General features: G+C 35.2%; 1 protein-coding gene and 1 long non-coding RNA gene across 2 annotated transcripts; one reads left to right on the forward strand and one right to left on the reverse strand.

Moving 5' to 3' along the window:
• Window positions 1-1115: 1115 nt before the first annotated feature.
• On the reverse strand, window positions 1116-4538 carry LOC122291763 (heat shock cognate 70 kDa protein 2-like). Its single transcript, XM_043099731.1, has 3 exons — window positions 4036-4538; window positions 1391-3744; window positions 1116-1360 (listed from the first exon to the last, which is right to left on the reverse strand). The coding sequence occupies exons 1-2, from the start codon at window positions 4247-4249 to the stop codon at window positions 1409-1411; spliced, it is 2550 nt and encodes an 849-aa protein (XP_042955665.1). The 5' UTR covers window positions 4250-4538; the 3' UTR covers window positions 1116-1360; window positions 1391-1408.
• A 3360-nt stretch (window positions 4539-7898) lies between these two features.
• On the forward strand, window positions 7899-10296 carry LOC122292436. The gene is made up of 2 exons (XR_006236928.1): window positions 7899-8580; window positions 8766-10296. It is a non-coding gene; the product is annotated as an uncharacterized LOC122292436 (long non-coding RNA).
• The last annotated feature ends 1425 nt before the right edge of the window (window positions 10297-11721 follow it).

Below are 11721 nucleotides of genomic sequence, written 5' to 3' on the forward strand. Positions count from 1 at the left end.
GCACTATCGATGCCCTTCGAAGCTTCACTGACTGTATGAACAAAGGTAAAGGGAGTTCTTTGCCAGCTGAGCTAGCTGGGTTGAGTGTAAGCAGCGCAGAGAATGATATTTCCGAGTTTGTTAATGGAGGTGGGGGCGAGGACAAGTTGGGATTGAAGTTTAAGGAGTTGGGTAGTGCTGCTGAGCAATGCTCGGGGCCCGGAATTGTCGTCAACTTCGACGATTTGAAGGCGTTGATCGTGGTTGCCCCTTGATCAATTGACTCCTGAGGTCTGGTGGGGTCACTTTTTGTTTGTTGGAGAAATGATGCAACGACTGAGTTAAGACAATTTTTTGTTCCTGCTGCTAAGTGTTTCATTAGGATAGAAATGAGTGACGTTTTCTTTTCAAGTTTGGTTCTTTGATATTACAAACACATCCTCTTGAGTTTGCTCTTATAAATTAAGCACGATGATCGTGAAGGAGAGACAGAGAGAAGTTTTTGTGAAGGAAGGGGAAGAAGAGAGACGGAAGGCGTAGAGAAGCGTTCCTAGGTTAGTGATGATTTTCTTAGAGGGAAGGAGAGAGGAAGGGGAGAGAGAGAGTTCTGAAAGGCCTCCCTTTGCTTGTGGATCCCTTGCAACGCGGCTCTTAGATGTGAAATTATAGCTCTTACGTGTCATTTAGTTATTAAATTCCGATAAATAGAGTTGATAGGAGGATTTAAAGATATTCTCTTCTGATATATATATATATATATATATATATATATATATATATATATATATATATATATCAACAGTTGCAGACACACGTTATGCTCATAGGGGCCATGAAACTTTTTAAATATATAAAATGCCCCTTAAAATTTATACATAATTTTACAAATATATAAAATGACCCATACAAAAAATTTATAACCCCTTGGCAGTTCGAGAAATTTGGCCGTTGAAAATATATGTAAGCTATTTCCCCAAAGGGAAAAAAATCAATTTTTTTTTTACCATTTTAAAAAATAAAAGATTCTAAAAAAACAAAAAATACATTAAAAAGACAACTATGGTCCTTTTGCTTATAGTAAGAATGTTTGAAAGAGAAAAAAATTTTGATGAGTTTTTTTTTTTTTTTGGAGCAAGTTTCAGAGGAACCATTGGCTATATATTTCTAATTGAAATCTGATTTCTATCCTTTTTTCCAGCATCACAACACAACATAGCTTAAACATCCCAAGAACACCCAATATAGACAACTGAGTTACAAAGCTAATATATAAGTGCAATAAAAGAAACTAAAGCCTCACACCCTTCAAGCCTCTACAGCTTTCAATTACTCACAAACAAAGACCAGATTACAGTACAAAGAAATCTATATATATATATATATATATATATATATATATATATATATATATTTTATCACCACCAGCTCCTTAGTTCATTTTGGCAATGAACGGGTGACAGATGCCCTCCAGCTCCTTCATCTTATTCTCAAACTCCCCTGCCTCGGCATTCTGGTTCTTATCAAGCCAAAGGATAGTCTGCTCAATTGCATCTTCGGTCTTTGTCAAAGCGTTCTTCACAGCTCTGATTTTGTACCTCATGTAATAAGCACAACTTTCCAAAGCATTTTTTGCCTCAACCTCATGCACCTTAGCTTCGGCCATGTTCTTCTTCTCAACCTTCTTCTTCCCCTTCTCTGTCTCCTTCGTCTTATGCTCCTTTTCCTGATCCATATCCTTCTCAGCCTGCTGCATTTTGGTTTTGGTCTCATTCTTGGGTTCCTTATGCTTTGGCGAAGCTTCACCCATGTCACCATTAGCAACCTGATAAGTCCTGGCGATGACTTGGTCGCAGATGCTCTCCAGTTCCTTCATCCTGACCTTATATTCATCTGCCTCGGCATTGTGGTTCCCTTCGAGCCAATGGATAGCCTGCTCAATTACATCTTTGATCCTCTTTTTGTCAGCTGCAGGGACCTTACCTGAAATCTTTTCATCTTTTATAGTGTTCCTCATACTGTAAGCGTAGTTCTCCAGTGCGTTCTTTGCCTCGACCTTGATATTACACTCCTTTTGCTTATCAATGCACTTCTCAGACTTACCTTGCGTAGTTCCACTCGTGTCACCTTCAGCACCTTGATCAATTTTGGCAATGAAAGGGTCGCAGATGCTCATCAGCTCGCCCTTCTTGAACTCAAATTCTTCTGCCTCAGCAAGTTGGTTTCGTTCAAGCCAATGGATAGCCTGCTCAATTGCTTTTTCAATCTTCTTCTTATCTGCAGCAGGGACCTTAGCTGCAATCTTTTCGTCTTTGAATGCGTTCATCATGTCGTAAGCATAGTTCTCCAGTTCATTCTTTGTATCAACTTTCATTTTATGTTCCTCGTCCTCAGCCCTGTACTTCTTAGCCTCCTGCACTAACTTCTCAATCTCTTCCTTGGAGAGCCTGCCGATGTGGGTGATTGTGAAGTCAGTCTTCTGTCCAGTGGTTTTGTCCTTGGCAGAGGCGTTCAAGATACCATCAGCATCGACATCAAAGGAAACAGTGATTTTTGAAACTCCACTAGGAGCAGCAGGAATACCAGAGAGTTCGAACTTGCCCAGCAAGTTGTTTTCATGAGTACTGCCACATTCACCCTCATACACCTGAATCAGCACGCCAGGCTGGTTATCTTTGTGGGTTGAGAACTCCTCCTCCTTCTTGACGGGAATGGTGGTGTTTCTTGGTATCAGCACACTCATGACCTCTCCAGCAGTCTCCAATCCAAGGGATAGAGGAGTGACATCTAGGCACAAGATATCCTTCACTTTCCTACCACCCTCGCGGTTTAGAATTGCGGCCTGAACAGCAGCACCATAAGCAACGGCCTCATCAGGGTTAATCCTTTTGCAGAGCTCCTTCCCACCAAAGAATTCCTGCAACAATTCTCGGATCTTGGGGATCCTAGTAGACCCTCCAACTAGAACCACGTCATGGACACTGTCCTTATCGATCTTAGCATCCTTCAAACACTTCTTAAGGGGCTCCCTACACTTTCTGAACAAATCCATGTTAAGCTCCTCAAACCTTGCTCGGGTAATGCTTGTGTTAAAGTCAATACCATCAAACAGAGAATCAATCTCAATTGTAGTTCGAGTATTAGATGAGAGGATCCTCTTGGCCTTTTCACAATTAGTCCACAACTTCCTAAGAGCCTTTCCACCAGCAATCTCCCGCTTATGCTTTTTTTTGAACTCTTGAAGGAAATGGTTCACCATTCTACGGTCAAAATCCTCACCTCCCAAGTGGGTATCACCAGCCGTAGCTTTCACTTCAAAAATACCCCCTTCAATGGTGAGAAGCGAGACATCCAAAGTACCACCACCAAGATCAAAGATGAGCACATTCTTCTCACCAGCATTATTCTCCTTGTCAAGCCCATATGCAATAGCAGCAGCAGTTGGCTCGTTGATTATTCGCATCACATTCAGGCCTGCAATGACACCAGCATCCATCGTTGCTTGACGCTGTGAATGATTGAAACGAGCAGGGACAGAGATAACAGCATTTTTTATCTTCGAACCACAGTAAGCCTCAGCAATCTCCTTCATCTTTATGAGAATCATTGAAGAGATTTCCTCGGGCAAAAACCGCTTTTCCTCGTACTTGTATTCAACCACAATATGTGGCCTCCCATCAGGGCCAGGAACCACCTTGAATGGCCACAGTTTCATGTCATTTTGCACTGAGGCATCGTCGAATTTCCTTCCAATCAAACGTTTAGCGTCTTCATACCACAGGCAAAAACATCAACATACAACAAATCATTACATTAGCCTCAGAAATCTAAACCATCAGAAAGCCAAAAACAAAACAAAAATAAAACGGACACTTCTAACAGGTTAACTATTTTATGCTAAGATAGAGATTTCTCTAAAGCCAAACAAAGATCTATCTACAACTCGGACATTTTTCTTTAACATCATCTTCAAGAAAGAAAAACAATATACATAAAAAGAACCCAACTTCAACAGAACCCATCTGAACTCGTAACAGTACCAAAGAACAAGAAACATACCAAAAACAGTGTTGCTATGATTCATGGCAGCCTGGTCCATGGCCCCGTTACCAATCAAACGGTGGGTCTCATTGAAAGCCACATAAGATGGAGTCTTTCGGTACCCAAGCTCATTGGGTATGATCTCCACCCGGTTTTGTTTCCAAACTGCCGCACACGAATAGCACGTTCCCAAGTCGATCCCAATTGGCGGACCATTGCCTTTGCCAGCCATAGTTAACAAAACTTAACCGCAAAAAGTTACAGAAAGACAAGGAAGAAAATATCTAGGACTTTCTGATTTCTAAAGAGAGAAATCTGCACTAAGTTTTGATGAGTCGAAGAGAGAGCGCAGTGTTTAAGCACGCACTACCGGTTTTATCAGGAAGGTAACAGGAGAGATCTACTGTCATGTACAATGTTCAGCAGGCAGACTTAGCCTGCAAGTCTTGGGATTCTTTGCAATTATTTGCTTGCAGAGCTTTTTAAGTCGTCGTCCTCGTTGTCGTACGTTTTCCTTTGCCATTATTGTCCATTTCTTTCTCTCTTTACCCCCCGCAAGGCTAAAAGAGTAAAGCATGACTAGCACAAAGAAAAAGCCGAAATTAAATATATAAATAAAGCATCAATAATATTATAATGCTATAAATCTGAAAGTAATCTTTTCTCTATAGCCTAGGGATTAATTCCGTAGCTATATCAATCATCATCTGGATTGGAAAAAGTAAAAAAGGAAAAGCTTTATCCTTTTGAGATGCCTTTTTAATGTTAGCGTAGTATTTATTATAATAGATATATAAAATAAATTTCATAATTATATTTTAAGAAAAGGATAAAGCTACTCATATTTTAAAACTTTCATACAATTTGATATTAAAATATTAATTTTTAATTTAAAAAAATTATAAAAATAAAATAAAATACTTCCACCAGCTAAACAGGTTAAAGTCTTGGTCGTGGTCGCCTAGATGAGTGTCATCGATCCACGTCACGAGGTGCTAACCCGCTAGCTAGCCTCTGTTGACTTATTAGATTATAAATAATTAAAATTGTTCAATAATATATACATATAATTTTTTAGATTTAAAAATAAGCATGAGACTACAATAGCACAGGAAAAAGATAAGGTAGGGACCACGTAATATTTAACAGTTCCAAGGTTATAACTTTCCAAAGACATATGATATCTATGCGGAAAAACTCTATTTATAATTATTTCTCCGTTTAAAGCACCAATATATTATTTATTATTTATTATTTTAATAAAAAAATAAAAAAAAAATTACATATAAGTGTATACTATGAAAATAATAAATTCATTTCACATTTATACGTTCATAAAATGTTTTTAAATATTAATGTATGAAGTAAGGATGACAAGCAAAAAACATTTTACTCCCTTTTTTTTTAAAAAAAAAAAAGGTTAAAATTTTTTTAAATAATTTTCTTATGAAATAATGTAAATGCGATGGAGTCTGTAAAAAGTTTGTTTGGATTGATAGTCTTTTTCTCAAAATTTTTATATTTTTAAAATTATGAAAATTGATCTAATAATTAGATGGAATTTATTTTAAAGGATTAAAAATTGTTAGGCTATGTAAAAGTTGTTTTAATTTAAGGTGAGGATTTTTCCAACATTATGTAAAAAAGTGAGATTTTTTAAAAATACTAAAAAAAATGTTTGGAAATATTTGAAAATTTGTTTGAGATTAAATTTGGAAAATGAGATAAAGAAATTTGAATAAAAATATTTTTTTAAAAATTATTATATTGGAATTTGTAATCGTGAATATATAAAGTTAAAAAATTATCGATTATAATTTTTTTTAAAATGAAAAGGGATATCCAATATCTATATTTACAATTTTACTCACATGAGTGTACGTGTTGGAGTGTCAACTATTGAAATGTTGAAGATTTTGACATTTGAAACTCAGATTAAAAATGAAAATACTGATAAAATTGGGTGGATACTCAATATATATGGAGTAATGTTAAATATAGTTTTAGAATTTGTAAACTCCACACATTCTCTTTTAAAAAAATGAGGTACAGCATTAAAAAAAATAATTTTTTCATGTGTGTTCCAGATTTATTCATGATTTTTAAAGTGAGTGGTGAACCTTACACACCTTAAGATTATAAATACAAAATAGGTAACTACCCAACTATTATGTTCAAAAAATTGATAAGCCTATGAAGAATAGTAAAACATTATCTCAAAGTGTAATTTTACATACAATTTTAAAGTGCGTAAATGACGAAACCAAAAAAACTATTAGGGTTTATTTGAAATTGTGTTAGGAGTCTAACAAAAATAATTAAATAATCTTAAAAGTTTTTTCATAATAAAATTAGGTTGTTTGAGTATTACATATTAAAATGCTTTTTAATCTCAAACAATCTAAAAAGTACAATATTTTTTGAAAAGATTATCATTGAATGAAAAGACTTATATAATTTTAAAATAATTATAACTTTAAAATTTTTAAAAATATAATCATAATTTTAAAAAAAATTAAATAAATGTCATTTTTAATTTAAAAAGTATATTTTTATAAATTAACTAAAATGTATTTATTAATAAAGTAAATTGCAAGGTGGGGATACAAGTAAAAGTGAGAAATTGGGATAGCAAAATCCTTTCAACTTTAAAGGCAAATTTACTTTGTACTGATGAATACTTTGTACAACTATTCAAAATTGGGATAGCATGCCTTGGAGAAGCTGTTGCAACTTTAAAGACTTTCAATACTTTGTACTGAATCGGGTTTAAGATAAGATAATTATGGAAGGAGATGCTTTGAACAATGCAATCAATAGTACTGAAGGACAATCGTGCCAGACAGGAATGATTATTAAAGATATCAGGCAACTGCTGACTCAGATAGAATCTTGGCCTGTTAAACAAGTTCCTAGAGGCTTGTTTGGACGTTACAAGCGTCTGAGTTCACTTCAGTTTTAAATTTTATTACATCTAAATATACAATTGAGTAGAAGTTGAGCTTATTTTAACTTAAAAAAAATTTAGTTATAAGTATACTACATATTAATATATACATTAATTTAATATAATTGATTAAAAAATAAATTTTATTAAAAATAATATTAATTTAAATTTTAAATATAAAAAAATCAATATTAATATACAAGATTAATATGTAGTTTTATTAATAAATAGCAAAACTCTTTCAATTTTAACCTCCGTAAGACCCACAACTAACAAAAAGCAAACAAAAGTAACTTCCTCTCGCATTTCGATGTTTCTCAACTCTCAGTGGAAAAAATGCAAGAGTAACGTTATGCCTCTATGAGACCCACAACTGATAAAAGGAAAATCAGAAATAAGCATATTTTACTAGAGTAGTTATTAAAATTTTGGTGTTTCACTCGAGCATGCCTCCGCGAGTCTTTATTTGTTTTCCTCTCACATTACATGCATTTTTATTACTACTAATTAAATAATATGTAATTAAATAATATAATAATATGCATTTGGAGTACTACTAATTTTATTTTTATAGTGCTCGGAATATTTTATTTTTATTTTATTATAATTTTTTTATATGCATTGAGGAAATTTATGTTTGATATATGTCATTTATTAGTAAAGGATTTAATAAATTAATGATTCAATTATTATAATAACTTTCTAATAATTGGTTGGCTCCATTAGGACTGTTCATCCGGGCCGGATAAAATCCAGCCCGGTCCGGATTCCGGTTCCGGGTTTCGGTCCGGATTAAATCCGGGCCGAAACCCGGATGACAGAACCCGGACCTATGCGGTCCGGATCCGGATAGAAAATCCGGGTTTCATATCCATCACCCGGTTAACCGGGTTTCTATATAAATGACCAAAAAGAAAAACCCTAAGTTTCTTCCCCTCCCCCCCGATTCTACGCCTCCTTCCCCTCCCCTCATCTGCTCTCTCTCTCTCTCTCTCTCTCTCTCTCTCTCAACCCTAGCTACGAAACCGTAGCCGCCGCCGCTGTGATGGTCTCAACCCCCCTCTGTCTGTTCTCTCTCTCTCTCTCTCTCTCTCTCTCTCTCTCTCTCTCCATCTTAGAGCATTTTCTGGGCAAGAACATGACAGGTTGGTTCCGCGGTGGTTCTGTTGTGCCGCTGTCGCTTGTCTTTCCTGCTTGTGTTTAGTCATGGTGGGTGGTAGTTTATAAAAGTGCAGGGAACTAAAGGCGTTTATTGGATCTTAATCTGGTGTTGGTGTTTTGGTGACTGGTATCTGAAAATGATGGGGGGCTTTATTTGGGTTCTGTTGGTGTTTGTGTTTTGAGGTATTGGTGTCTGAATCAGAAGGGTTTCTTTGCTTTTTTGTTTCTTATAGGCAGAAGGGGTTTGTTTTGGCTGTTGTTACTTGTTTTAGTGTGGGTATTTTGTGGTGGTGTTGGTGAAAAGTAGGAGTGAGATATATATGGGGAGATCACCCTGCTGTGACAAAAGGGGTCTGAAAAAGGGGCCATGGACTCCCAAGGAGGATGAGATTTTGTTGAGTATATCAACAAGAATGGTGGGCATGGAAGCTGGAGGTCTCTCCGTAATCTTGCAGGTTTTAAGCTCTCCTTTGTGCTAGTAATTGGTTAGCCATAAAGAGCCATTTCAAAAGTTTTTACTCGAATTTAAGGATTTCGTGTGAAAGGACGACTCTTCACTTGAAACCCTTAAATTTGGGTCAAAACTTGATGAATAATTTTGATTCGTTAGTTACAATGGCCTGTAAAACTTCTCTTGCAGCTGCTCCCACTACTTCTGTAGTGCCGTCTCTTGACAAAGTTGATTTCTTAAAGCTTCAAAATGGCAGGTATAGAATAGGCCACCATTGCATGTTCTCAGATTTTAAAATATTCTGTTCTCTGGGATACATAAGAGTTGCTGTAGCGTTGATTAACATATATCTATTTTCTCCTGTTTTAATCTTACGAGAATTGTGAATCACCAATGGATTTATGATTTTCAATTGCTCCTTGCATTGATTTGAAGTTAATACTTGCCAATCATAGTTTTAAGGAGAAGTGATGTCTTGATCTAATTTACAAATGTGCTGGTGAAATGTTTTGTTTCAACACTGTATTCCCCACAGGAATAACTTTCAGTTTGACATCTACAGTTATCGACTGATCGGGACATGCAGTAGGTTCCAGACAATGAGAGAGTGGTGTAAAATAAAAACATGAGTAGAACTTTCCATAAAGTTTCCATGAACCCTTGAGAGTTTTATGTAGAGCTCTGCTTACGTAATGTGAAATGATGAAAATATATGGTCAACTTAATGCCGCTATCACCTCCTCAAGCATACAAAACCTTCAACGGTCAACTTTCAAATCTATGGCTTGTGATTATATTTAACCGGTAGCAGTAACAGCTTTCTGCTGGTCTTTTGGACCAAAATATTGCCCATGTTAATTTCATTTTCTCTGACCTGTTTTACAGATGGTGCCTTAACCTCTATTTCCTAACAAGCATATGATTGGTGTCACTTATGGATGATGTTGAATGTACACAGTGATATAAGGTGTTTCGTTTCTTTTTTTTTTTTGTGTTGATCCTCTTGTTGGCAGATGCTTTAGGATCTGCTAAGATCAATGCTTTAGGATCTGTCATTTGTTGTTGTTGCCCGCAGTTTGAGTTCGAGGCTGAGGCAGGGAAAGACTTGAGGATCTCCGAAGCCTTGTGAACTGCACAACCTGCTTTCATATACGTGTATATATAGTTGTAAATTCAGAACATGATGACCATTATTGACATTAACAAATATTATTGCATACTGCTCCTTCCTATATGTACTGCTGGTAAAATTGTGCAGTGATGATGACATATGCGATAACTCTCTTCAATACAAGAGCATGTTAGAGGATTGGATGGACTGCAAAAGAAAGAAGCCAACTTTTTTTTATTTCACTCATAAATTATGCTTGTTCAGCCAACCATATCTTAGTCTACCCATGGATTTACTCAAGTTTTTGTTTTTTGCAGGATCTCTTTCGGTCCAATCACTTGAAGTTGCTATTTGGTGTGGAGATTAAATAATTGATGGAAATGCATCTGATTTTGTAATTTATATATTGTAATTTATATATTGTAATTTTGTATTTTGTAATGTATATATAGCAAATAATGGAATATGTAGTGGATTGCATTATGATGCATGCATAGATGAATATTGGTGTTTTTTTTTTAGATGCATCTAGTATTTTTAGAACACAAATATTATGCTTTGACTATGTTTTTGTAAGTATTTTTTTTTCTCTCTGAATTTGGTCATCTTTGACTTTGTTTTGCATCAAACAAATGAAACATGCATAGCTACATGTTTATTTTTTTGTTTTTCAAACTCAAGTGCACAATCAAATTTATTCTTTTGATTTTTATAAAAAAATCAAAGCTACACGTGAAAATATTGTATATACATTTAGGTTTTTATATGGGTTTAGAAAAAAAAAAAAATCGGGTTTAATCCGGAACCCGGAATCCGGGTTTTGAAAAACCCGGATTCATCCGGGTTTCGGCCCGTTTATGACCCGGGTTAATCCGGTCCGGGTTCCGGCCTAGATTTGAAATCCGGGTTCCGGTTTGGGTCAACCCGGATTTCCGGGTTGGAACCCGGATGAACAGGCCTAGGCTCCATAACCTTTTTAACTTTTCATAAATAATACTAAACTCATTTTAACATTTAAATACATCTAAATTCAGATTAGATTAGCCAACATAACTCACTCCACTATCTCAACTCATTACTATTAATAAAAAATTCAAATCAACTCAGTTCAACATTTAAACGTAACTTAAGAGTTTAAACTTTAAACAATGTAGCACATGTGCTTGCCAAGAGTGCTTTAGATCTCTACCAGGAGAGTATTCTTTTAGAGGATTATCTTCTATATATTCATCGTGGCTATAAAATGAATAAAGAAAGTATTTTCTAAAAAATTATATATATATTTATTATTATTTTTTAAATATATATAATATGTTTAAAAGTACTTTAAACATATAATTACTAAATACTAAATAACTTTTTAATAGTAAAATTTATTATTTAAATTATAGTTATAAGTTATAAAACTATAAATTATATTTAATACAAGAATCTCAAACATTCACTTAATAATTTAAAATTTTTAAAAATTAAAATTAAAAACACTTTAACGAGTACTCTCAAATCCAAATGCTGCCATTATTGCATTAGTCAAAAAATAAAAATTACAAAAATTCTATTATTAAAAAATACCAACACTGTTATTAAACTATCGAAAGGAGAGAGAGAGAGAGATAGAACTCAGAGAAGTTATGAAACTTATGAATTTCTTAAAGAATTCAACGATATATATAGGCGTACAAAGGGAACTATGCAAGTTACTATGCAGTACTATGCTGGTACTGTGCATATTTACTATGCAGTACTATGCTGGTACTATGCACTGTGCGATGTCGGCCATTTACTATGCCAGTTACTATGCAGTACTATGCTGGCACTATGCGCACTGTGCGATGTCGGCCATTTACTATGCCAGTTACTATGCAGTACTATGCTGGCACTATGCGCACTGTGCGATGTCGGCCATTTACTATGCCAGTTACTATGCAGTACTATGCTAGCACTATGCACACTGTGCGATGTCGGCCATTTACTATGCCAGTTACTATGCAGTACTATGCTGGCACTATGCACTGTGCATTTGACGGCTAGCTC

Source organism: Carya illinoinensis, chromosome 13, assembly GCF_018687715.1.
Source record: "Carya illinoinensis cultivar Pawnee chromosome 13, C.illinoinensisPawnee_v1, whole genome shotgun sequence".
NCBI classification, from domain to species: Eukaryota; Viridiplantae; Streptophyta; class Magnoliopsida; order Fagales; family Juglandaceae; genus Carya; species Carya illinoinensis.

Coding starts and splice junctions, on each gene's coding strand:
- LOC122291763 (XM_043099731.1), bottom strand. CDS start 4,249: ATGGCTGGCAAAGGCAATGGTCCGCCAATTGGGATCGACTTGGGAACG. Junction 3,745..4,035: donor TCATAGCAACACTGTTTTTG/GTATGTTTCTTG, acceptor TGTGGTATGAAG/ACGCTAAACGTTTGATTGGA.